General features: G+C 43.9%; 1 protein-coding gene across 8 annotated transcripts; it reads right to left on the bottom strand.

Moving 5' to 3' along the window:
* Window positions 1-205: 205 nt before the first annotated feature.
* On the bottom strand, window positions 206-26,130 carry ehbp1l1b (EH domain binding protein 1-like 1b). 8 transcript variants are annotated; one of them, XM_041951788.1, is made up of 26 exons: window positions 26,066-26,130; window positions 25,319-25,923; window positions 21,968-22,025; window positions 21,783-21,878; window positions 21,076-21,129; window positions 20,656-20,834; window positions 20,255-20,373; window positions 20,030-20,119; window positions 17,937-18,002; window positions 17,686-17,823; window positions 17,357-17,578; window positions 17,027-17,210; window positions 12,321-12,800; window positions 7,740-8,558; window positions 6,587-6,833; window positions 6,337-6,485; window positions 6,058-6,106; window positions 4,977-5,301; window positions 4,003-4,070; window positions 3,837-3,876; window positions 3,655-3,707; window positions 3,141-3,261; window positions 2,764-2,863; window positions 2,601-2,674; window positions 1,993-2,107; window positions 206-1,337 (listed from the first exon to the last, which is right to left on the bottom strand). In XM_041951788.1, the coding sequence occupies exons 2-26, from the start codon at window positions 25,420-25,422 to the stop codon at window positions 1,250-1,252; spliced, it is 4,038 nt and encodes a 1,345-aa protein (XP_041807722.1). In that variant the 5' UTR covers window positions 25,423-25,923; window positions 26,066-26,130; the 3' UTR covers window positions 206-1,249. The 8 variants fall into 8 exon arrangements, with proteins under 8 accessions (XP_041807722.1, XP_041807724.1, XP_041807723.1 ...); XM_041951790.1 differs by having other exon boundaries at window positions 3,141-3,252; XM_041951789.1 differs by lacking the exon at window positions 26,066-26,130 and having other exon boundaries at window positions 25,319-25,936.
* Window positions 26,131-27,414: the final 1,284 nt, after the last annotated feature.

Here is a 27,414-nt window from a genome sequence, read left to right as displayed (position 1 = left end):
AACCTGCCTGGATGTCTTTGTGAAGACATTTTTTTGATGTACTTATTTATAGTACGAGTAGAGCTACACATTTTCTCAGTGATGATTGGTCAAGGAGCTGGTTACAATTATTAATACAAGTTCACAAAACCCATGTTTGCTGCAGGAGAAATCATTTCAGGGGTTCATGTCGTGTCCAAAGCCAAAAAGATACAGAATCCTAAGATGTAAGCAACCAACCAATATTTATTTTTCTCCAACATATTTATCAATATCATTCGATATATCTCCACCTCATAAATACAGACAGCAACATCAGGTATACAGTGTGTGATAGGTATACAGTAGAGATGTGAAGCAGAGTACCACTTTGCCAGCACACCTCAAAAAGAGTGCACACAGTAGTCAAAGTACACAGAAATGAGGAAACAGGTTCATTTCTGTGAATCAGGCAGGCATGAGCATCACAGCCACACACGATGGGTGACTTAAGGCATTCAGGGTCTAACTTCAAATAAACACTGTAAGCTGGAGACCACCTTGAGTGTCGTTTGTGCACACACAAGGTTTAAAATGAAGGACACTTTCAACATCTAACATCTAAATAAAATAAAACAATCAAGTGTAATATTGCTATAAGTCAAAAGGCTTTCAGGGTTCATCAGAATGTGATGTTGGGGGTCATCCTGTTGTCTCAGCACCGTCGGTTTGAGTCCAGCTCATGACTTATCACATGTTATTTTTCTATTGAATATGTTCTGGTATATTACCACCAAATATTTTTCACTTTCAGGGTGGAAAGCTTTGAAACAAAGAGACAAATATGACCAGATACAGATCGAATTCCTGCACATGTGCGCAGATCATGAAGCTCTCATCATGTCCTTTATAGAAAAGAAAGAAGGGGCAAAGCCAGTGATCAAATACTGCACAGACACACAGTCACACAAAACTTCATAGGTGCAATACATGTACAACAATCAGATTCATCATTTAAATAAATAAAAATATGTGAACAGGATCAAAATAATACTATTACTTTAAGACAAACTGAACGGACGTTCATTTTTTAGCACACACTTTCAAAGAAGACAGTTCAACAGTTCAGATAAAGGCACTAAAAAAACAAAAAAAGGGGGGAACTACAGAGCCCCAAACGTCCTGCTTTTTTTAATCTTGTGTGCAAACATAATGAACAAGATAGAAAAAAAAATCATCTTTCTGGTATAGAGGCTCAGTAGTGAAATCTGTTTGTGTACGTCCTCTCTTGTCACTGTAGGACACATTTGTCTTTGTTGCTGTGTTTTCTCCTCCTCATCTCTAGGCCGCGCTCCAGACGCTCATCCTCCTCCAGGGCCCTGCAAACACACACACAAACACACTTTTCAATATAGTACATTAAAGGTCCAGTGTGTATCTAGAGGATCTATTGGCAGAAAGGGAAAATAATATTCATTATGTTTTCCAGAGTGCATAATCACCAAAAAACAATCAAGCACATGCATTAATGGTTCACCCTTCGGTCAGGCATTGAACCTTGAATGCACATGCAGTACTCAGATCAAGTAGTGACAAGCGGGTCCTGCCATGTTGCACTGCCATGTTTCTACAGAAGCCCAGAACAGACAAACCAAACACTGGCTCTTCAGAAGGCTTTCTGCATTGTTTTAGCAACCACTAAGCAGGAGGTCGAGGCAAGGGGTATGCAGTTGGTTGAAATCTGCAAATTTTCTCCAGATGCCACTAAATCCGACACACTGGACCTTTTACTTTTGGTCATCAATACTCAGGCCTGTATCAACTAATTGCTTGCAAATAAGAAATACAATTAATACCTACAAAGAGTTAAGTAAATTTTTATGTTCATCTTTTCGCAAGTCAAACATTACAGGCATGAATCTGGAGGTTTAATTTGAAACATGGCAATCATATAATGTGAAATACACACACTGTAAATGTGTATTTTCACTGCTTTCTCTTTTGTTTGACATATATGCACCCGCACACGCTCACCCTCTCTCCTTGGCGTCGATGTCTCTGATGATCTCGTCCCGCTGGTTGACCAAAGACACCAGCTCTTGGAGGAGCAGCTGCTCCCTCTGCTGCTGAGTGGACGACTTCTGCCAGTCTGCAGGACAAACGGCAGAACTTTACGTAATGGCTGCATTACGGAAAGAGCAGTTTATTGATTGCTGCTGAGCAAGAGACTGATCATCAAGCTGTTATGCTGGTGCTGGCGGCTAACAACAGATCAGACAGCTAATTGGTTAACAGTGTTGGAATCTAATCTAATCTAATCTATTTTTATCTGTTTATTGGTTTTGTTAACACATTCTCATAATTTTTATTCCTCATGTGCATTAGTCCCAAATCATTTCACTGTTTACATTACACTACATCTAATTATTGCTTGTAAGCCATGTGTAAATCACTTTGAATGGACTAATGTGTATGAAAGGTGCTATACAAATACATATAAAGATCTCTCTAAATATGATGCATTTTTATAGATTAAACTACCCAACGGTGTGTAAAATAGTTTACATACACATTTCCACTGTGGTATTGCTACTTTTACTTGAGTAATCTGAATACTTCTTCCACCCCTCCTGGTTACTAACCCTCTATGGCCATCATGACCCGAAGTTCTCTGTTCAGAAGCTCAAATCTCCTCTCCAGATCCTGCTCCTCTTGGCTGTAGACACAGTCAATAATTAGACAAATACATAGGAGCAGGTGTTATACCGTATATGTGTGTGCATGTGTATCCTGTAGAGGTCTTACAGTAGTTCCAGGTTGTCCTGCCTGCGTATCAGAGCGTTCTTCTTGTTCACCAGAGTGAACCACTCCTGGATCAGCCTCTCCTCTTCATCACGGTCACTTCCTGTGTGAACAGACAGAGAGAGCACAGTTCATATACGCCTGAAGTCTTTAAAGTCCAATAAACATAAACGAGTCCAGATGCAAAATATCAGTCTGACAAAGATTTTTAAATGATTAAAGCTAAGCAGCAGCAAAATATAAGACATAGACTTTTTTTCTTGTTTTGAATGCACATGCTGTTAATTCCCAGTGATGTAAAGCTTTTGATGTTGCGTTTTTTGGGTAAAACCAAAAAGCAACTTAATAAATCTATTGCACCGTGTGTGTGTGTGATTCACCTGTTTCCATGAGGCTTCGCAGTCGTCTCTCCACCACTGCGGCTCTGCTGTCGATGTGCTTCTGCTCCGTCTCCAGCGCTGCCATCTCACTCAGCACATACTGGCTGGTGTCCTGCAGCCACTGACCACAAGCCCCATTGCACACACACACACACACACACACATGCAAACACACACACAATCACCCATGAACATAACAAAACACAATGGCAGACAGCCACAAAGAGAGCAAAAAGGGAAAGGAGATCAAAGGAAAAAGGGAGTTTGGGGAAACAAGAAAACAAGCAGAAGAAGAGGGTCGGATGATTAGAGAGAGGCCAAAAGAACAGAAAAATAAAAGCTGTGAATAGAGAATGTTCTCCTAGAAATCAAGTGAAAGTAAAAGCAAATATGATTCGGCCATTTGTGCAGCCATCAGTTGTGTTAATGACGTTCATTTGATTTGATGTGAGAGCGAAGGTCAAAGAAAAGAAGCAGGCAAGAGAAAACGTGAAGTGAGGAAGTCATCACTGACCATTGTTTCCTCTTCCTGTTTGGGAGGCTGAGTCTCTGCTGCGCTCTGCAGCTCTGCACACATGAACACACACACATGGCAAAAAGGCAACAGAAAAAGAAGAGAAACAAATGAAGATGGGAAGTGAAATATTTAAAATGTTGTGGTTTTGTTACTGAGAGGCTCAGGCTTCAGCTACTCACCTGTAGTATTAGAGATTTCTGTTGGCATTGTGTCTTCATCCTGGACAAGGAAAACATGACACCTTCACTTACAGTTACGATCACAAAGCTGCACATACAGTTGAAACGTGAGTTACAGTTAAAAATTACTTTAATTATTAATTTTTTAATTATTATTAAAAGTTACCTGAGATCCAGATTTGGCTGGTTTGTTAACCGACCTTGGGGGCGGGACTGGGGTCAGTGACTCTTCCACTAAAAACAGATGAGAACAACTATCAGATGTTGGATTAAACCTCTTTAAACCTCATAATTTCACACTATTTTTCCTATATTTCCTGAGTGAACTTCTTTAGGGATTAAAGACTAAATAAGCAACAATCATAATTATCTACTTATTATTTAACATAATCAGGCATTATTTATTGAGAGTTTAACACCCTTCGTCTGGACAGTGTGGGCGTGATGTGATCAGATTTGATGGACAGTGGCCTTCAACAGAAATCTCACCTCATCTGAAATAACCAAAGCTGCATAAAATGTGATCATGTTAGCTGATTAAGAAAATGTTTTCAGGGCCTTTTGACAGCTTTGAAATTAAATCAATACACTTCATGACTCTCAAACTGAGAGATATTCATGTGAAAATTTACACGTTTCTGGCTGCACCATCCCATCAAACGCAAAAGTCTAGATGTGCATCAGTTTATTCACATTTCCATCAAATTCAGCAGGACTTATCTGGTATGTTTGGGAAACTTGGGAAACCTTGTAGAATCTTAATTGAGGTGCTGTAAACTTGATTTAATGATGTGTTTATCCTTCCTTCTGGTCTCCTGCTTCACATTCCTAAGATCCCTGGAGACACACTAATGTCTTTTCTTTTCTGCTTCTCTCACTTGATTCTTTTCAGCCACTTCATTATTTTACTTTGTCTCTTTTTCTAAAAATGTCCACATAAACTAGCACGAGTTACTGGATGTAGAAAGGTTGAAAATGGACTGAATCATAATTGAGTTTGACTACACAGTTTGTTATGATGAACCTGCTGAAAGGTCCTCAAGACTGGAGTTAAAGCTAAAATAAGCCTTCAAGACAGATGGGGTGAATAGCATTAAAAATAATTATGAAGTATAATAAAGTTGAAATAGAGGCTGACACCTTTAACCAGTCGTTTGGTCCTCGGCGGCGGGACGACCAACATGCTGCTTCCTCCCTCCTCCAGGCTCACTCCTTCGTTCAGCCTGGCCATGCAGAAAGCGGCAGCGTCGACATTCGTGGGACCAGGTCCCGAGGGCGCGAGGCCGTAGCTGGACTGGCTGCTGTTGTGCTCTATCTGCAGCACGCTCAGCTCCTGGTTGGTGAAGTGCGAGCGGATCTGGCTGAGGTAGGTCATGACTATGAGCCTGTCGGGGACGGACAGAAGAACCATGTCGGACGGCTCCAGCAGACGGGAGATGCCCAGCGCCTCGAAACCATCAAACGCCTGATGTTGTCAGAAAGGAAGGACGTCGTCAGAGAAGAAACAGACAGTATGTTCCACGACAAGCATGATTTAAAAAACATATTTAGACGTTAATTTTAGAGACAATCCCGAGGAAAAATTAGAGCATTTTATGTGCTGCTTTCAGCTTATTGTTCTTACATCCCATTTACACCTGACATTAAAATGTATCCAGAGAAGATATCCCAAAAATAAATGTCCAGATCTTGCCTTTGCATTTACACCCAATGTGTTGTTTCTATCCTCTTTGAGATCAGATCTCTGTTTCATAAAATTTGTGAAATGCTGTATGACTAATTCTTAATGTCCCCTCTTGTAATTTTGGGAAATGAAATATATATATATCTAGTGTGTCTGTTTGTCCTTGTGTTTCAGGACTGGTGTAATCATGGCCTACTCTGTGTCTAGATACATTATATACCTTGTTAATAGCAGATCAGCTGCACAGATGAGTGCGACATGGGTTAGCATCCTTGTTGATGCCACCAATCGGGGACTAGCACTTGTGTGACTGTTGGTGTTTTGTTAACCAGGTTCTTTGTCTCACTGTATATAATGAACTGACCAGGTTGGAAAAGAAATTGACAAATGTCTTAAAATAATAATAGAAACATCATGAGACAATTAATCAAAATTGTTAAAAACATGATGGAATAGAAAGTCTCCTGTATGTATCATTCACACTGCTGATGGCAATAAAGAGCTGTATATAAAATTGATCAACATGAGCGTTCTTACCTTCTTGTTGTTGAGTTTGATGTCATGAGAGTCCAATTGATCAAAATCTCTTAATGGACAAAAGCAGGGAAAAAGAAATTAGAACACACCTCCAGCAGGTTTATAACATTTACGTTATTGTAGGGCTGAAGTTAACGATTATCATGAGTGATTTATCCGCTGATTATTTTCTGGATTAATAAATTTATCATTTGTTCTATAAAATGCCAGAAAATAGTTAAAAATGCCTGTTATAATTTACAAACGACTGATGGATTAATTGTGTGCGGCATGCTGTACATTTTGTCCGGATGGAAGTGATGCAGGATGGCACAGAAGGCCAGGCCATTCCTCCACGATGTGCTGAAGTTGGTGACCTTTACTCCCTTGTACCCGTTGGTGATGTTCTGACACCACTGGAGCAGCGACTGGCTGGAGTTCACCAGGTCCTGCAGCAAGAGGAGAGAGGAAGAGGAGGGAAGGATGAGGAGAAAGAAGGTCAGCTTTGGTTGTGTGTGTTTGTCTGTTTGTGTATGCTGTGTATGTTTACCTCAACTGAATCGTCCTTCCCATCAGCCTCCTCTCTGACCACTGGAACGGGATCGGGGGACTTAAGGTCGGAGGTTTCTTCTTCTGGTAATGTGGGAAGTCGAGATGCCTTCATCTCACAGTGATTGGGAGGAGTGAAGTGTGTGTCAGTCTGTTTATTGCTGGCGTGTGTGCTGGAGGTGTTCTCTGCCTGCAATTGTGGTTTCTGCTTTGCCCCATCGGGGATGTCGGACAGTCGGCCTTTTAGCCTGAGAGGAGACAAGACATAAACAATGAAGGAGAAAGACAGACTTTGTTTAGCGGAAGAAAGGAGTTCATCCACCAGCCTGGCATCAGCATCGTCACCAGTGAGTTGTAGATGCGACATGCAAGCTTGCTGACAGGACAGATCGCAGCACTGGCTTGATGTTAGAGGGCATGACAAGAAACACATACAGCACCGGCCGACACAACACAGGTCTATGCTGTTTGGCCATTTTTTAACACATAAGAACCAAGCAGATTCACCAGACGTGTCCTTCACGGCAGCAGTTCTTGACACTACACACACTACACAACCCCATGCACTCACACACATATTGCCAGAGCTGTTTGTCTTGTGGAGCGAGTCCAAGTCAAATCTCCAGTAAGCCATGACGAGTCCGGGTTAAAGTCTCAACACATGACCCAACATTTGAACAGTCTGTCTGCCGGTCAGTCCAATCCAGATTTAAATCATGAAAATAAAAATGTATATCCATAGAGAATGAACCCTACTAATGAGGACTAAACTGCAGCTTATGGCACTTCCAAGATGGCTTCATTTTTCAGCTGGGGAGGTCGCTGCTTGTTCATATGTTAGCAAGCTGACATTAGCATTTAACTCAAAGCACAGCCTCAGAGAGCAGCTGACACCAAGTCCACTGAATAAGTGGGCCCACTAATAAAATATTCAAGATGTGTGGCTGTACAATGCTTGCTTATTGTTGTATTTTTTATTTTGGGAGGTATTTTACTTTTAAATGTATGCTTGAATGTAAGTCATGTATTTAGGGAGCCAAGGCTCAGGTCCAAGTCTCAAGTCTACAGCTCTGCATATCACATACAAAACATGACTTCAATGGCAGCATGTCATTTTATAGAGCAGCACAGGTTGACAGCCCATGCTGACTTACACATCCTCCTCTCCTTCCATCTTTTGCCCAAGCTCATTGGCCAGTGGCTCTTCTTCTGCAGTTAGTGATATTTCCTGCAGGGTATCAAAGCAGGGAATAATGAAGTCCTGACTGTGATCAACAAGCTCTGCGGTGTCACAGTCAATGTCGCGAGGGTCGGGGATGAGGCGCTTCATGCTGCGAGGGCCAGAGACAGGGGATGTGTCGCCTGTCATCAGATGGATTTTAGCCAACAAGAACCTCTCCTCTTCTTGGAGCTGTTGGTCTTTGGTGAGTTGGTTGAGACCGGGGGTGTGTGTCTGTATGTGAAGGCTTTTAACTTGCGGACTGTAACTCTTCGCGGTGTGTGTGTCCTTTAAACCGGAGTGACTCGTGTCTTCATCGTCCCTCATTTCCAGACTCTTGTGTGAATCTGTAGACGTTTCTGCCGTTTTTGCGTCATCGTTTAGCTTACTGTGTGAGTTGGTGTGTTTGGTGTCAGAGTGCATGCTGGCAGTGTTTGTGCTCGGAGGGAGGGGCCATGGCACCACCGATGATTGAACAACTTCTCCCCCCTCATTGGTTGCTATCTCCAGGCCTTTCATTGGCTGTTTTTGTGTCCCACTGCATCTGAGAGCAGGTTTGGCACTAACTGTCTGGCTGATTCCTTCCTCTTGCTTAGACCCTGAAGGAGGTCCAGGATGAGGACGGTCTGCCAGACTGGTTAGAGAGTGTTCAAGTTTATTTGGCTGACTGGCAACAGAACTCTGGTAAAAGGTTTGTCCACCAGAAGGGAGCGAGGAGGGCTTCTGGGTAACAGCAAGGGATGGGTGGCCTGTGCTGAAGACAGAAAAGGAGATTTCAGAGCTGAACCCAAAGCTTTTGAAGAAAGCAGATCCAACTGCAACTCCCCATCATGCTCCAATCCCCCCTGGCAACATACCACCATTCATCTCACGCAGCCACAGCTCCACCTTGTTAATTGTAAAAAGGTTGGGGGAACCAAAAGGCAAAACTAGAAGTGCTTTTTCCAAACTAATCTCAAGGCTGTCTCAAGCTTTCTTGACATGCCACTGTTTGTTTTAGGTAAGTTGTATGTTGCATCTCATACACACATCATAGTGCTTTTGAAAAGTGATCACATTGCTATACATCAGGGCTCTCTGACAAAATCGAGCAAAAGTGCACCCTTCCTAAACCCATAGTCATTGGGGGATGGAAACAGGAAGTATATTGTATAGCGTGTATAATTTGTTTACATTTGGGCAAATCGGCTAATTAAAAGTATGACGAATTCACGATTAGCAGTTCCTGTTTGCAATTTAGCCTCGGATGTACAAAAAGTATCACTGGATTACTTTGACACTGAAGAAAACTTAAAAACATGATAATTCTGAGGGAAGTCCTGGAGTTTTCGGGAGTTTCTTTTTTCTATGATGTTTAAACAAAAGCTTATGGGTGTTTATTTGTGATGGACATCAGAGATGATGATATCTTTGGAAAGTGTAAGTCACACTGAGTCAGACTGTGTGTCACATCCACTGCTGCATCTCCAACTGCTGAACACGTTGATAAGCAGGCCAAATCAATGAGCAAAACTACAATAACTAATGCCTCTTTCTCTCTCGCCTCGGTTTGAAAAGCTGTTTTAAGTCATAAAGACAAGAGGAAATCCCAGTTTCCTTCACAAACAACACAGTAATTATGTTGTTTGGGGGGAAACATACTGCACATGACTCACAAGTCATGCCAACACAGTTCTCTCTTGAGAAAGACCTGCAGGAAAAGGCCAAAGCCGCAGTCAGTGAATAGTAATGCGTAGTAATTGCTATTTCCCTGCAGACATCATGAGTCAGCTAAGCCTCGGTTATTGGAGGAAGCGTACACGAAACATCGCACAGGCACAGTCCTCTGATCCACAAGAGGCAACAAGCAGATCTCTCTCATAGCCAGCTCTTTCCTGGCCACTCACCTCTCTCTCCCTGCTGCTATTCATCCCTCTCACCCCCCTTTACTCACCCCGCTCCCCCTTCCATGTACAGCTCAGCAAGCCAGATGGAGCCGAGGTCCTCCTGTCCTCTCTCATACTCCACCTCCTCGTCCTCCTCCTCCCTCAACCACACTGGGATGGCACCAGATTTCAGGTTTGATTTGCCTTTTTTAGCTGATCTCAGAGCAGGATTGTCCAGGGCTTTCTTAGCAGGAATTACAGAGTCCTCAGGTTTGACTGATCTGGAGTCAAGCCTGTTTGTTGGTTCGACTGGAGGGACAGAATCAGCAGGTCTGGCCGAAACCAGTTTTACCTCAGCATTAGATTCAATCATTTTCACTGATTTGGGATCAGATTTGCTCTCTGACTGCTCCTCATCCCGCTGTAGCTTCTCATCATATGCAATATCATCTAATTCTGCCTCCCTCAGTGGAGGGCAGTCATTTGATTGGTTATTCGTGACTTCCTGTTTGTTTTGCAGTGATGTTGCAGAAATGACCTCTTGTTTCTGTTGCAGTTTGCTGTCTTCCTCCCTTTGCCTCATCCTCTGCTCATCTTCCTTTCTCTTCTCCTTTTCCACCTTTCTCTCCCTCTCCTCATTTTCTTTTTCTTCCACATGTTTCCTCTCAGTTTGGTGCTTCCTCTCTTTCTCTGCCTTTTCCCTCTCTTCCCTTTGCTTTGTCTCCAGCCTCTTTCTCTCTTCCTCCTTTTCCCTCTCCATCCTCTCTCTTGCCTTCCTCTCTATCTCCTCTCTCTCATTTTCCAACCTCTGTCTCTCCTCCTTTTCTTTTTCCACCCTTTCTCTCTCTCTCCTCTCTGCCTCTTCTTTCTCCTGTCTCTCTCTTTCCTCCCTCTTCTCGTTTTCTATCCTTTCTTTCTCCCTTCTCTCCCTCTCCAGCTCCCTCTCCTTCTCCTGCTCACTAGCTGCCAGTCTCAGACTTGCAACCAGACTAAGCCCATGTGAGGGAAAACACTCTGGTTTCTGCGCTACTTCAGTGTGTTCACTAGTCTCCTGGTTTTCTGTTGTGTCAGAGAAGGCCGTGGGTGGTGAAATGTCCACGCCAATGGGGATCAGTGGATCTGGCTCAGAAGAACACAGGATCTCTGGATCTACTTCATGTAAACACGGCTGATCTTCATTGCTCATAAGGAGGCATGGTTGTTCTGCAGAGTGGTGTTCGTGAGCTGCATCAGAGGATCCGGTTGTCTGCAGGATGGAGGCCACTGTCTCATAGCTAAAGGGACAGACACGAGGGACAGGAAAACTCTGAGACAGGAATCACCCTGAATTGACCTCAGCTGGCTCTGGACAGCGTGTCAGAAAGCCAGACAGCATGCTTGATTAAGTAGTTCCTTCTCAGACTTTGTTTTGGTGCTTGTCCAAAGCACGCAGAGGAAACCTTTATTGTTGGGTGCACTAAGAACCACCCTACACTTTCTTTTCTATCTGGTGCACAACATAGCAAAAGCCCACTGGCATTTATGTCACCTCTGGCTTGATTAGGAACAGGTGAAAACACTCTCTGATGCCATGCAGGTGTGAGCTCAGATCAGCTCAGACAAAGATGCAATGCTACCCAATAATATACAGAAGACAAAGGCTCTATAATCTATGTGGATTATAACCAAAATTAAGGCAGATCAGCTACTGGGACCAGCAGGATGGTGTATTCTGGACTTCACTGAAGGTTTTCCACAACATTAAGCACTCATGCACTCTGGATGTGTAACGGAAAGTGTGGTAGCAAGCAACCCACACTAGAATAGCTGCCATGGAGATAAAGGAATAATTCAATAAAATAGAATAAAATGTCTCTCTAAATAGATTAATAAGATGTATGATAAGTCATTGGAATAATGCAAAAACATGCTGCCTCATTTCCTGGTTATTATTAAATAAGATGTCCGACTTAGCTTCTGATATACTAACGATTATATGATTAGTTATTTAATCATCTTTTTAACTCATACATCTGATAAGTCCATTTTATGACTTCAGTCAGTTCTGTAATATGTTATCTCTCTTTTGACAACATATTTGATGAATACTAAAGGCTTGTTTTGTGGTTTTAACTGTTTTGTGCAACATTCAGAGGGATCATTTATTGTATTTGGCAAGAATTGGCGATGTGCTCTGACTGTGTTTAGGCTTGGTCTACAAAAATGTTTTTGCATGATGCCTCACACCATAACAAATAGTTTCATGGACGGGCAGGCAGGGAGACTCACCCTCTATACAACACCCCAACTACTGCTGACATGAAGCCAGCAGGCGCCTCCATCTGCTCCTCTGCAACACACACATCTGCCTCACATTTCTGGGCACTACCACACACACAAACACACGCACACACACACACCCATACACACACATTTTGTCTCGTGAAAATCTCTCATCAAATCCATTTAAAGAACCAGTTTAACAGCATAGACAGCGGTTGAGATGAGGCGAACAGCATCAGATAAGGTTAATTGCAGCTGATGAGTAAGCACTGGTTAGAGCATTAGTCAGTGCATGCGCAGGTGTGTGTGAGTGTGTGTCTGTATGTGGCGGTGTGCGAGCAAAGCCAGGCGTGTCATGCCACGCTGCACAGGAACCGTCACGGACTCACCCCCCTATTACACCACCCTCCTCCTGCTTCTCATCCTTCTCCTCAGTGCTCTCACTACTTTCCATCCCTCCTTCCGCTGCTGTCTCCGCCGTGGTCTCCTCCAAAGTCGCCCACAGCTGATTTTCTGCCTCGCACACTGGCTCCTTATTGTTGACGAAACTCTCCTGACCACCAGCCTCGACCCCGGTTGGTTTCTCCTCCTCTGCTCCCTCCTGTTGTGGCTTTCCCGATGGCTGGAGAACTTGTTCCGTCCGCAGCGCTGGTTCTGGTTTTGAGGGCAGCAGCGGCTCCAGCGCCAAAGCTCCGCGCTCGCTGGGTGGTTTGGGGGAGGTTGATGTCTCCACACTGGGTCCCTCTGGCTCTTTGGGCTCCTCTTTGGCTGGTGGAGCGCCGGGTTGAGCGGGAGGTGGGACTATGTGATGTGTTTCTGAGTCTGTTTCTGCTGTGATTGGTTGATGCTCCAGCTCCGCAGCATCTTCTCTGTGTGAGCAAGAAGAGAGGAGAAAACACATGAAAGATCTAACCATGGCAGTTTTACATGCAACTGCTTCATTAAGAAGCCAGACCCTCAGCGAAGCAGACAGACACACAGGCGGTCAGAAAGAAGGATAAAGCAGAGAAGCAGACAGACAGGCACACGTCCCCTCATCTATTCTTACCCTCTGCACAAAGGTTTTTCACCCTCCTCGGCAGAGATTTTTTCAGGTGTATCTTTCCCACTTCTCCCTTCTAGCACTTTCCACAGAGGAACCTCCGCCTCAGACAGCCTCTGTGGAGGTGGCGTCAGGGTCAAGACCTCTGATGCAACAGTGGGCTCTGAACAGATGCCAGGTGGAGTACATGTGGCAGATATTTTCTTTTCTGGGACAACAATGTTTGACAATGAACCTTCCTTTAAGAGAGAGGGTTGCCCCAGACTGGGATAAGGAGAGAGAGAGAGAGGAAGATGTAAAAAAAAAAAAAAATGGAAGAAAGGTGGAGGGGCAGGTGGATGAATATCAATAAGAGTTCAGGAGGAAGAAAAACAGAGAAACAAGCAGTCGGGGTGGGCAATACCAGAAAATTTGATATGAAGTAATACCACAACAAGGATCGCTCATATCATGCTAATATTAGTACTGTCTATTATTAGAGGCAGCTTGGAAATGTGTCATGATTAAAGAGGTGAATGAATCATTAATAAGCTACTTCTGAATACGTTTTAATTACCACTGCATAATTGGGCACTTTCATTTGACTATTCTCTATTAATCACATGCACTACACCACACGGTTAAAATGCAGGACAGCTTTCAAAGGAAAATAATGTTTATCGTGTGAGTTCTCTGCTCTGATCCATGCACACACACAACAGCAGCAGCAGCAGCAGAGAAGCAGCACTAAGAGTCCAAATCAATCCAGCTAGAACTGACACTCAATACAAGACTTAGTATGGGTTGTATCAATACTTTGGGCATTGATCCGCCCGCATTGATAATCAATCAAATCTTACGTGAGCAAAGAATCACAAGATAATCAGCACACAAGAACAGAGAAATGATCAAAATAGAAATGTTGAATGATTGATGGCGCTTTGGTGCAGACACACACAGCTAACACTGATCAATGGATTGATTTTATTTGCTCATTAAGAAAGCAGATGAGGTCTGAAAACAAAAAGAAATCACCCACAGTGAGATCATTTCTTTTTATTTCCGTGGTGTAACTCACCGCTCTCTGGCGTTTATGGAGGCAGAGCTCGGTTTATTGGCTGACTGACGGGCCGACTCTCTGTCTTGCGATTGGCTGAGAATTTGTGAGGGCGGCTGCTCGGGTGGTGTAACGCTGGTTTTGTCTGGAGGAGGGAGGTGTGGAGCAGGAGGCGCGTGTGCGAAGCTGGGTGGAGGGACGTTGGTGTGTGTGTATGAACCCAGAGTTCGCATCTTCTGCTTGTCCTCATCTGACTTGTTGGCCTCCAGAATGCAGACCGGAGCTGCTCGATACTCCTTCCTCCTCTTCTGTTCCTCCTCCTCTTCCTTCTTTCTTCTCTCCATCTCTTCCTTCTCTTGCAGAAGCTTCCTCTTCTTCTGTTCCTCCTCTTTCTTCTTCCTGTCTTCTTCTTCCTTCATTCTCCTTTCTGCTTTTTCTTTCTCCTCTCTATGTCTCTTCTCCTCCTCTTCCCTCTTTTTCCTTTCTTCCTCTTTTCTCTTCCTCTCTACCTCCTGCCTTGTCCTCTCCTCTTGCAGCCGTCTCTCCTTTTCTTCTTCCTCCCACTTCATCCTCTCCTTTTCCTTCTGCTCCTTCAAGAGTCTCTCTTTCCTCTTCTTCTCCTCCTCCTCTTCACGTCTTTTTTCCTCCTCTTTCTTCCTCCTCTCCATCCTTTCTTTCTCCTCCTTTAAGAGGCTCTCCTTCTCTTTTTCCTGCCTCTCCTTCTCCTCTTTGAGAACTTTCTCCTTTTCTTCCTCTTCCCTCTTTCTTCTCTCTTCTGCTTCTTTGACTCTCTTCTCCTCCTCTTGCCTCCTCTTCTCCTCTTCTATCTCCTTTTCCTTTCTCGCTTCCTCTTTCCTCCTCTCCTCCTCCTGCCTTCTCTTCCTCTCCTTCTCTGCCTCATTTTTCTTTCTCTCATCCTCCTCCTGTAAACGTTTTCTCTCCTCCTCTTCCCTCTTTCTTCTATCTTCCTCCTCTTTCATTTTTTGTTGCTCCTTCTCTTTTTCCTCCTTCAAGCATTTCTCCTCCAACTTCCTCCTCTCTTCCTCTTCCAGGAGCCTCTTTTTCTCTTCCCCCCTCCTCCGTCTTTGCTCCTCAAACACTCTTCTCTCTTCCATCCTTTTCTCCTCCTCCTCTTTCATTTTCCTTAAAAATCTCTCTCTCTCAAGTCTCTTCTCCTCCTCCCTCCTAAGCTTTTTCTTTTCCTCCTCCACCTCCAACAGTCTCCTCTGCTGCTCTCTTTTCCTCCTCTCCTCCTCTTCCCGCGTCCTTTTCTCTGCCTCCTCCCTCAGCCTCTCTTGTTTGTCACTCCTCTCCTTCAGGAGTCTCTCCTCCTCACGTTTCCTCCTTTCCTTCTCCTTCTTGACCTCCTCCTCCTCTTGTAGGAGTCTCTTCTTCTCCTCCTCTAACAGCCTCTTCTTCTCTTCCTCATGTTTCCTCCTCTCTTCCTGCTGCTGCTTCAGGATCATTACCTTTTGCTCTTCCTCCTTCCTCCTCCTTTCCTCCTCTTGTTTAATTAGGCTTTCTTTCTCCCTCTGCTTCTCCTGCTCTGCCTTCATCATCACCTCCTTCTCCATCGCAGCTCCCTCTAACTGCTCTGTCAGCTTTTCTCCAGAGGCCTTTTCATTGGTTTTCTGTTCAAGACTGCAGAACAGATAAGCAATATTTCTTAATCCTGAATCTGTGTGTGCGCTTTACCTTTATCAGCACCATCACTTCACATTTTGCAACCTTATTTTTTTATGTTCTGGATCTTGATTTTATCTGTAAATATAAATACTCACCCAGGAGGACACCTTTTGATAGTATCCCTCTTAGAGTCATCCTCTTCCAAAAACAAGCCTCCTGATTCTTGTCTCTGGTTAAATGACTCAAAGATGATGTCGTCAAAGTCAAGCTCGGGCTCAGGCTGTGCCAGCGGCGGCTTTTCGGCCTCAAAGTCGCTAATAATACTCCGCATCTCATCGCTTGGCTTTTTCAAACCATTATTTCCCTGAACAGCTGTCTGTTTAGGAGTGATAAATGCCGCCACGACAGTAGTGGATGGCTGCTGAGGGGTGGAGCTCTCACAGCAGGAGAAAGGCCATGGAGGGGGCGGGGCTATTATCAGCTCTGAACGTGACTGGGCAGGACTGGGGACAGAAATATTGGAGGTCAGGCTCGACAGAGGAGTGGGGGAGATTTCAGGCTGCAGGAGGCGATTAAGGGGGGAAACAGGCAGGCCACAGCGCAGACAAGACACCTGATAATCATTCGACTGCTGGCGCTGGAGGGTCAATGCAACAAGAAGCAGGGCACAAAACACTCTGCAACTGTTAGCACATGTTAGCATCAGAGAAGCAAGGCCTTTGAGCAACTGTGGGTCAACAAAGCTCGATCAAAAAAACACCGACAAACTGTTCAGTTCTGTATGTTAAATATGAAGCTAGCACTAGTAGGTGGTTATCGTAGCTTAGCATAAAGAGTGGAAACAGGGGGAAACAGCTAGCCCTGCCCTGTCTGAAGAAGAATCTACCTACCAGCACCTCTAAAGCTCACTAATTGACATGTTATACCTTGTTTGTTTTGTCATGTGTGGGACTATTTTCTGGGTGGGTGCAGTGACTTCCTGGACTTTGGATTTTGTAGGAATAAAACAAACAAATATAATGTGCTAATTAGTGAGCTTTAGAGGTAGGTTAGGGTTAAGCTTCCCTTTATGCAATCATGCAATATCAAGCATGCAGCCCATCTAATACTGTAAAGATCTGCTCTCTAGACCTTCGTGAGTCTGTTTTCAAGACAACTTGAGAAGATCTCAGGAGCTTCCTGGCTTTTCAAAATCTCATTATCTATCTATGTTTTATGTATGATGTTTCTCCCAAGCTCTGCTGAGGCTGCCATCAGTCATCAAGATGCCTCTTCTTCAACTCTGTGGTCCGCTGACACATTTTCTCTTCACACGGCCAAACATAACTCCACGGATCCAAACCAAGCAGTCTAAATTTAAACACTCGTGTGACATCAACCCATGGCCTCACCTGATCCTTGCTGGTTCAGCTTTGTTTTCTGTGATGGCCGCCTTTGAGTCTTGGGCAGGTCTGATTGGCTGGTTGGATATTTTGATGTTGGCCATCGCCTGGTTATTCTGAGGAGAGTCCTCGCGTCGGCTCAGTGGGCTTGGAGTTGTTTCCTTGTCCGCTTGAGTGAGGGGGAGTGTTGAGCCTATGAAGAGCAAAAGCAATCAGACACCACTTTTACACCATGAGTGATCTTTGCAAGAAAAGACAGAAAGTGTTGTTATATCAAAACATTTTACACACGTCAAAAAACTAATTGGCAGAAATACACACAGATACACGTTGGTGTACCTGACTGAGCAGGAGGAGCGGAAGGAGAGACAGCGAGCTGAGAGTGAGGAGAGGAGAATAAAACAGAGGTGGAAAAAGAAGACGAGCGAGGGGGTGAGGAGCGTGGAAGGGAGGCAGTAAGGGCCGGAGCTGCAGGGTCACAGAGAGCATCAAGGTCAGGACTACTCAGGAGGGGGACAGGGGTGATGTCAGTGCCAGATGTCAGCCACGCCCCCTGAACACCTGAGGAAAGTAGAGGGGGCGGAGGGGAAATATGAGAGACTAGATGATGCAAAAGTCTAAGAAGTATGAGAAAAAGATTGTGGAAGACAGATTTGGATTTTGGTTACCTGACTCTGAGATAGAGGGGTGAGACTTGGGGAGAGGAGGCGCTGATGCAAGAGGTGGGACATCAGCAGAAAAAGGAGACGGAGAGGAGGGGCGGGCGATTGACTTGACAATCTGAGGTCTAAAAATGTGAGAACGGCCTAACAGAACAGTGAAGGAGAAAAGGCAAGAGAGGAAAAGTAGATTTTTAAAGATATGAAAAGAATATCAGTAACGCACTGGCATCTCTTCAGACAGTCAAGCAGAGACAAACCAGAGACTGAAGTAAGATCATCTGCAGTTTGAACCTCCGGGGGGCGCCGTTGATGTGAAACAGGAACTGAGGAGAGGACAGTGGAAAGTGGAGTGAAGAACAAAGTAGGAAAAAGGAGAAACTAATGTAAAGAGTAAAAGAGAACCAGCGGAGCTAATTTTATGTCATGCTTTTTTCTGCTTGTGTTACATCACAGTAGTGATCTATATTTGTCCGGAACAAACGTGTGTGAAGAAAGAAAGTTGTTGCCTCGAGGAAACTGAGCATGTTTAACTGAAAATTCTGTTATCATGCATAGATCTTCCTCACTACACACCATACTGTACATAAGCAGTAGAGGACATACTGTATTTGACTCTGTAAATGGGCATGAAGCTAAATCATGTGGAAAATGGGGTCAAACAGAGCATCACACATAAGGAATCGGTTAGTGGAAAGCATGCAGCATGCCTGTCTGCCAGCCAGCCTGTTTATACCTTTTCCTGAGCCTGACTGGAAGATTCTGGGAAGAGAGGGAGGCTGAGAGAGGGTCCGAGTGAGTGGAGGGTGAGAGGAGGGAGGCTCAGAGGACAGGGTGGGCTGTGAGGGAGAGGAGGATTGGGGTGGGAGAGGCTGGGAAGCTGTAGACATGATGGTCTTATGGGTCATAGCAGTGGATACAGTGAGAGAAGACTTCTGGGGAGTCATGGAGGATGACATTATGATATTCTTGGGTGATGGCAGCACAGTAGAAGGTGGTTTGGGAGTTGAGGAGGTCATTTCCGGGGCAGTGGGTGGCTTTACGGACAATTTAGAGGGCGCATTTGAGGAGGAATTAATGGCTAAAGAAGGCTCCACTGAGGTAGCAGGTAAAGTAGACACAGATTGAGAGAATTGAGGTGGAGGATGAAGGGAGGAGGAAGTGATTTGGGAAGATGGCGTGATTATGGGCATCTTGGAGGATTTGGGGGATGGAGGATTTGCCGGAGCCACATCAGAGAGAGGCAGGACAGAGGAGGCACTCTGGACTGACGGAGCAGCTGCTGTGACCTGGGAGGTTGGAGGATTAGGTAGCAGCTCAGAAGAGACAAGAGCGTCAGGTTGAGGAGGGTTGGCTGATTTTTTATGCTTGGATCTGGGTGAGGGCTGAGGGGAGGGGCCGGGGGAAGGCTGGATCTCTGAATGGGCAGGGGTGGTGGTGAAGGGGTGACGGCAGCGACGGGGTGAGGGGCGAGGAGCGATGGGTAGAGGGGGGCGGGAGTGGACGGCAGGACTGGGAGGACCGGCGTCCCGTTCACAGGCTGGATGAACAGATGTAAGGATGGTTGGATGGATGGATGGATGGATCGGTGAAAGGAGATTTTTGCAGCAAGAGAAATGATGAAAAAGACAGAGGGAAAAGGTTGTGAACTGAGAATGAAAATGAAACGATGCTCAAAATTACATGATTGTTGGGATCCCATGCCGTTGCAATGTGCTGCAGTCATGAGGATCCTTTGTTAATCACATGACTCACTAGTTTTAGTGACACCACAAACAGAATGTGGAACTGTGATGAACTTTGGTAGAACTTTAACCCATTTATTATTGTCTACTTTACATTTCTCCTTTTTTTGTACTCTTGTGCAGACATTTGAATCCTGAAACTGCAACTCAAGGGCTCAGTTTGTTGAATATCACTTGAATTTTAAATAAAACATGCTGTTTTTCTCAGTATGACTGTGCACTGCGATGAAGAAGAAAGAAAATTGTAATGTCTGCATGCTAAATCTGATTTTAAAAAATTTCAAATATGTGTCAATGAGAGTTGATTTGACTCGCAGACTGTAATGCAATGCTTGAGTAAATGTACTTAGTTACAGTTACATTAATGCCTCTCTGGGCACAATAACCTCTATGTGCCATGTTGAAGCATCATCACATGATTCTCAATAGCGTGTAATGTCAGGATGAGAAATATGTGGTAAGCAGAACAAATGGCATTCATGTGTGAAATACTGTGATACAAAATGAATCCAAATACGGAGAGAGGGAGCGCCTGTTCACACCTCCTCTCTCTGGCAACAGAAACAAACAGCGGGAGCGAGTGAGAGAAAAGGGCAAGAGGAAGCTACCTGAGGCTGGAAAAGTGGGTCCGGTGGAGTTTTGCTTCTCGGGCGGAGGAGGAGCGGGGCGATTTGGGCGAGTTAGAGTGTGTCGAACTACTGCAGTGGCCAGAGGAGGAGCAGAGCAGAAGTGTTGACAGGAATAAGAGAGGAAAAGGGAAGGTGAGGAGGAAGAGGAAATAATTTACAATGACAGTCAGAGAGAAGAAGAAGAGTTTGCATGGGTCCGCCTACCTGTAGCTGTGACGGACTTCTTGTCCTCGTCTTCATCGCTCTCATTGAAGTCGTCCAGGTTGCCGATATCTGTGGGTTTGACGCTCATCAGGCTGGCCAGACTCTGCATGTCTTCATCACTGAGGAAGAAGGGCATGAGAAGAAACATTTACCATTCCCTCGTGATTCTCTCATGACTTCCCCACAAACAGGAAACTCTCCTTATGATAAATAATACAGTCATTATATCAAATAGGGATGAGACTTCATATAAAAAAAACACTTGAGCATTTTAAGTATTTTCAAGTATGTGTTGTTGAAGCACTGCTGCGTTGCCCGGGATACACACCATGACAACGGTGTCACACATCATAAAACATGTTAAACGCTTTAAATACACTTTGACAATGACAAAGACTCACGTGGCTTTCCCCTCTCGAACGAAGACACACGACAGCGACAGCTTGAGCGTGGCCTCCACCACTTTGACGGACAGCGGCTTCAGCTTCAGCGTCAGGTCAGTCTGGGTCGGCGTCGGACTGGCAAACCGCCTCAGGTTGATGTCTGCTGATGCCAGCACCTTTCGATGCCCCTTGGTCTCCTTCACATGACCGACAAAAGCAACCACGACATGCAGAGTATTTTGAATCAGTGGAGGAAGCATTCAGATCATTTACTTTAGCAAATAAATGCAATTCAAGTATACAAAAGTAAAATACTAGTAGCTATAGTGAAATTAATGTAGTGAAGTAGAAATATGGAGTAGCATGCCAGTTTTATCCTGTCTGGCTGTTTTATTGAGAGGAAACAGTTAAGTAGACAGGTAGTCTAGAGATACTTACACCCTCGATGACAAACGTCCACTCTTTGTCCTCAAACTCATCAGCATTGACCTCCTAAAGGGATGAGAGCAAGCAATAAAATGTGCTGTTTCATCCACTTCTTTGTTAATGCTGCTATTTAATGAATGCATGAATTTAGCCGTCTGATTGTATAACACAGACTCTTTATGTGACACACATGTATATTATTATTACTATTCTATAACTGCTATGTTCATTTTTCTATCATTATCCAATATTTTACTTAACTGTTTACCACGTGCCTGTAAATACGTTCCTATTTTTACCTGAACATAACTGTCTGTATGTAAAAAATCACTATATAGTTGTTAGCAACACTCTTCTACGCACTTCAAATGAAGCACCTTATGACATCAATACATGACAATATACAGTATCTAATAGACTTACACTAAACATATGCACAAAATCATAACCAGACACTAGGTTTTAGTATTAATTCAGCTCCTTATTAGCTTCTCTGTAATTTGTTTTTATTATTATTTATTATCATATCCTTTGTATTTATCTTATGGTTTGTTTTTTTGTAATTGTTTGTCTGCTGTATTGCTGCAATTTGCCTGTCAGATTAAGAGGTTGAATCATCTGCATTTGAGACATTTCTCCATTCATTAATGGAGCTTTTCCTCTAACTTGTCGCCGGTCTGTGTGTGTACAGTGCAAACAGTGTGTTCTGGTTTTGGTACCTTGAAGAGTGTAACAGAGATGTCGATGTTCTCTGGGACGGGCCACACCACCATGCCCCTGTAGGGGTTCTTGATTTCAGGCTGCCAACTGTGGAGCTGCACAACAAACAACATAGTGAGGGCCTGTGTTTGTGCTTCTGTGTGTGTGTGTGTACTGCATGTTTGTGGCGTTTCAGCGGTTTAACCTTGGAGCACATGCGTCTGTTCCTCCTTGTCCACACCACCCTGAGCTTGTCTGGTTGCCTGCAGAAACAAAGAAACGTAGGTCAAAACACAGAGATGACATCTCGCCGTATGGGCAACAATTGTTATCATGTTCAAACTTCATCAACTAATATCTCCAAACAAAGCGGATATTATACAAATGAGCCAACACAAGGTCTAACAGAAGGTCTTATGACTGTCACTGCTGAATAATAATGCCTTGAAGTCAAAGACAAGGCAGGGTGTGTTTGAGTGTTTATGCAGATGAATGCGAGCACATGGTATTAAATGTTCGTACATATGTGTGCATGGGTAAACCTGTGAAATGTGTGTGTGCAGCATGTGTGCATTCACGCAGCTGTTTCTGTTCTGTGTGTGTTGGTAACATGCATGTGTCCTCATGTTTTCTGCCAAACAGGAAGTAAAACTGGAAGCTGCAGTGTCATGTGACCTAAGTTTTGTCTGAGTGTGAGGTGTGGCTTTTGACAGGAAGAAGGAACCCCCTTCATAACATAACACACACACACACACACACAGAACCCAAATAAAATATCAGTACATAATAATAATAATAATTTATACTCTTCAAACCTTTCAGCCAAACTCTAAATATATTATCTTTACAATCACTTTAACGCCTCCGGATGTTCCTCAGAATATTAATAGCAATAGTTTATTGATGCTGAACATCATCTCAAGTTTCAGGGTATCGGTGATTCAGTGTGGCAAAGTGGGCTGTGTTTGTACATGTGTTTACGTGGTATGTGTGTTAGTGGGGCAGGAGCAGCGTCAGAAATAGCCTGACAGGCGCAGAGTGATGGGAGTGGAGGCGAGAGAGGAGGAAGAAGACAAGGCGTATGATCCTAAACACAAAGACAAAAAACATCTTCTGTGCCATTGAGCTCTGGAACAATGAGCGCTGGCACCGAGAGAGAGCTGTGTTTACGCAGGCCGACATTAGGGGCGTAATACAGTTTAGCAACATGTAATTATTGCACATTGTGGTCGGTGTTTTGCTACTCAGCAGACAAATTGTACTCCACAGTTGACTAGATGATAAATGTACACATTCACAGACAGTAACAGATATGAACTTACTCACTAAACCCAACTCAAGTTTTGGTAACATGAAGGATTCATAGCGTTACTGTATAAATAGTGCTGTTGCTAAGACTTTAATTATGTCTGCGCCACCATACAGTCCCTGTCAACATCACTTTATCATTTTCCAACTGCTGTCATACCAGCCCCTCTTATCTGTGGCCCCTCTGTGTTCCTTCATCCAACAAACTTCATGATGGAGAATATCTTGTTCTTCCAGTCATGCTATCATGTAAATACAACCTCACAGACTTCCTGTATTGTGTGTGTGTCTGGTGCTATGAGAGCTGTGAGAGTGAACCAAAACAGCACGTTTGCTGAGCAGAGCTGAAACTCACTATAAAGCTCCGTAAGGTCGAGTCGAACCACACTGCTATCGTAAAAATATTGATTATATCTGCATTAAATGTAAAATAAATACAAAAGGAATACCCCATCATAGCGGAGTTGCTGCTGCATATCATGTCATACAAATTAAATATGCATCTAAGAACAAGTCTGTGCTGGTGAAGAAAGCCAGTGGCCTCAAATCATAGCACTAAATTAGAACAACCCGCCAAACACACACACACACACACACACACACACTTGTACACAAAACATGTGACTTTGTGAGACTTTTTCAACCCCCCACGTGGCACAGAGTTCATTTCCTGCATCTGATGTTTGATATGTTTTTAAGTGTCAGTAACCTCCGACACTAAATACAGAGTTCAGTCACACAATAGCTGCGGGCTGACGTCCTTTTTAAAAACACGCCTGAAGGAACATGACTGAAACCTTGGATTAACCTCCAGTCTTTCCTCACTTCTTCCTGTCCTCTCTCCTCCTTCCCTCTGTGCTTTCAGACTTTTGCCTCCCTGTTTGAACAGCACTCTGGCAAAGGCTTATAAAGACTGATTTCATCACACTGCATGTGGGAGTTGTCACTCTTTCCAAATCACTCTGTCCCTTCACTTGAACACGTCCATACAACACAAGCTCTCTGCTGTTGATCAGACTCTGAAACTCCATTGATGAGGGCCTTCAGTCATTGCAGATAAAACAACCAACTAATCTGTGATTTTTATCGTGCTGCTGACAAGCCGCTTACACAATTACTACACACTTCAATGTAGTTAGGACAGATAAGAAAGAACAACGTGGGCCAAACTTGCGTGGGCAAAAGTTTAAAGATACTAGAGAAACTTCTGAGTAACACATCAGAAAATACTATAATTTATATTTTCATGACATTCAAGATTTTCAATATAACAATAAAAATGTTTAAGCGTGAAGCCTAAAACTTTTATTGTATTTTTTTTTCTGTTCAGTGTTGTGTCAGAGATGAATAATGGCCCATGCTGCATCACCTGGCCAGTGTTTTGTAAAACAGGAAATTGCACAAGAGGGGAAGAGCCTAAGCCCTATAACATTATTTGATTGCAACTATGAACGATAACAATGAGACAAGTGAGCGTGCTGTTGTTCTGATTATGATAAAGCATTAAACATTGATGTTGAGTTAAAAACCAAATCTTGGTCAAAAGTGACCATAATCACTTCGTCTGACTGCCTGCATTTGTGTGTTGTGTATGTTTTCACATTAAATATTAAAAAGACACTAACAATCAATCAATGATTTCAACAGGCCGCTGTGATAAAACACAAATATTTATCCTGACATAGAAACACAAACCTTGTCAACAATGGTGGAAAGAAACTTTGTACATTGACAGAAGTACTGTACATAAGTACAGTTTTGAGGTACTTTTCTTGAGCTATTTTGCTACGTTATACTTTTACTTAAAGCAATGTACATTTTAATGTATCAGTAATGAATGCAGTAATTCTGAAATGGGTCATTCTGCATAATGAGTACTACTTTAAGTATATTTTGATGCTGATGCTTTTGTACTTTTACTGAAGTGTCATCTTGAATGCAGGACTCTTCACTGTGCTGCACCCATAAGATCTGAACCGTTCTTCCATCGCTACTTGTCGATGGGTGGGGGCGGGAATCGAACCCGCAGTCACGCCGGAACAGCTGAGCACATGTACGCCCATGAGGGACGCCCTCAGTCTCCTCAATGAAGCGGAAAGACCCACAGCTTGAGAATGATCATACGGAGTTTTATTATAGTTAATAATAAACAGGCCCTCGCGCGGTTGTTTACACTCGAAACAGTGGAAAACATTCATGTTGGACAGGACTGAAAAGCTCTGAAGTTGTATATTAAGTCTAAACTTACCATTTCTTTGTAAACTCCAAAGCGAGTTCCTGGTAAGAGGCGACGAACTGAAACTTTGAAGCCTTTTTACCGACTCGCTGCAGCCTTTTCCAAACCGAAGTCATAACTTCCTCCGGCAGAATAAACCTCAACAAACAGAAAGAAGAAAGAAAACAGGCGCTCCTCCGCGCGACAATAATCCAACTTTGCCTCCTTCAAAGCTCCTTAAAAGGTCTTCTTCTCCTGCTCCTGCTGCTCCTGCTGATGGTGGTGGTGATGATGATGATGAACTTCACACAAGCTGCGACTCGCGCTCATTGGCAATAAGTTGACTCACGCTCAGAAGTTAAAAAAGAGAGAGAGAGTAATGTCGCCATGCCGCGAACAGAAAGAGCTCTATACACAACTGGCAATTATACAACAATGAGGAACCGATTCCGCCCTGCTCGCTGTCATTCAAGCAGCCCGTAAACGCCTGATATGCAGCTAAAGTTTCCACCAAACAACTGCAGGAGCTCTCATTGACAACTTGTCTCTCTCTCTCTCTGGCAGCAATCCGCAGGGAGACAGCACCGCTTACTCCAGCCTTGTTGTAATATATGTCTGCAGTCCACCGTCCCTCCTTCCTTCGGTGACAACAGGCAGCAGGAGACATGCAGAGAGTGAGACAGGATATGCAAAGAGTGTCTGGTGATGCAGCAGTATGCAAATGTCTTTATCTATGCAGCTTATAGGCAGTGGGTGAAGGCACTGAGGTAACAGCCATACCTGTAGACTTTGATCCTGACTGTCTATGTCACTGGAACAACCTTATCTGACAATTACAGCTTCTCCTAATCAGCTGTGCAAACTCCTGCAAGCTGCAAGGCTTCTGACCATGCCAGCGTTCAGGCAAGTGGCAGCGGCGCCGTGGCATGAAGTGCATGAAGGCCATTGTTTGTTTAAAATTGAGCTCATAGTTATAACTCAAGTCACTTCCTGCGTTTCAGTTGCGTCAGCTCTTCAGAAAAGTGTGTTTCAACTACAGAGGAATAGTTTCCATGGAGAGGGCCAATGGAGTCCAGTCAGTGTGTGTGTGCGTGTGTGTGTGTGCGTGTGTGTGTTGGAGCTAGGTCAAGGCACAGGGATTTTCCTCAGTGAGAGCAGGAGTGTATTTTTAGGTGGAGGAACAGGGATGGATGGATGGACAGAGGCAGCTGGGGTGGAGGAGTGCAGGGCAGCAGCAGGGGGAACAACTCTCTCATGACTCAGAGTTGGTCTAATATTACGGTGTGGGTCCAGTTCTCAGAGGTGCGTTATTGCTCTCAGTTTCTCCATCTTGCATAGCTTCCTTTTATTCTTCCTTGTAAACAGAGATGATGACTGTATGGCTGTTTCAGGCCACATTTTAAGCTTTAAATTTAACAAAGATTTTCATATAGTAACAGAAAAGAGGCAGTGGAGAAAATGCAATGAACTGCCCTCTTGGGTGCCCTTCTGGTGGAGAAAATATATTGAGGTGCCCTCAAGTGGAGAAAATGTAATAAAGTGCCCTCTAAAGGGACCTTACCTAACCAGTGGAGAAAATGTGATTAAGTGTCCTCTAGGGTCCATTACCATTGGAGAAAACATGAATAACTGTCCTCTAGGGTACCTAACTAGTGGAGAAAATGTGATGAGATACCTTCTAGGGTGCCTGTGGAGAAAAGGTGAAGCAGTTCCCTCCAGGATGCCTTGTATGCTAGAAAATTAGTTGGCCTGCACATGGCTCTAAATAGTTAAAAAAATAGAGGTGGTAATAGTTATCCCAGTGCTGCAGTCACTATACTGTACTTTAAATCTGAGTGTTTGTATGATTTCTGCATTAAAATGTCTAAAAATGACTCCAACGATGTTATGTATCTTGTTACACTGTCACACACTTGTGCTTACATTATCCCAAATATTTTCAGCAATGTTCAGACTGTCATGTTATTCAAGGGAATGGTGCGTTTCATTCGGCCGCTTGACAATGGAGACGCAGGAAACACCAGATGATACGTCACCAGGGCGCGGAGGGAAGTCGGCGAACGCGACTCAGCGTACTCTGAATAAAGCTTTAAAACATCACCTCCTCTGTGAACGTTCCTGCCTGTCAC

This window comes from Chelmon rostratus, chromosome 14 (assembly GCF_017976325.1).
Source record: "Chelmon rostratus isolate fCheRos1 chromosome 14, fCheRos1.pri, whole genome shotgun sequence".
In the NCBI taxonomy this organism is placed as follows: Eukaryota; Metazoa; Chordata; class Actinopteri; order Chaetodontiformes; family Chaetodontidae; genus Chelmon; species Chelmon rostratus.
This window is presented reverse-complemented; position numbering and strand designations above follow the sequence as displayed.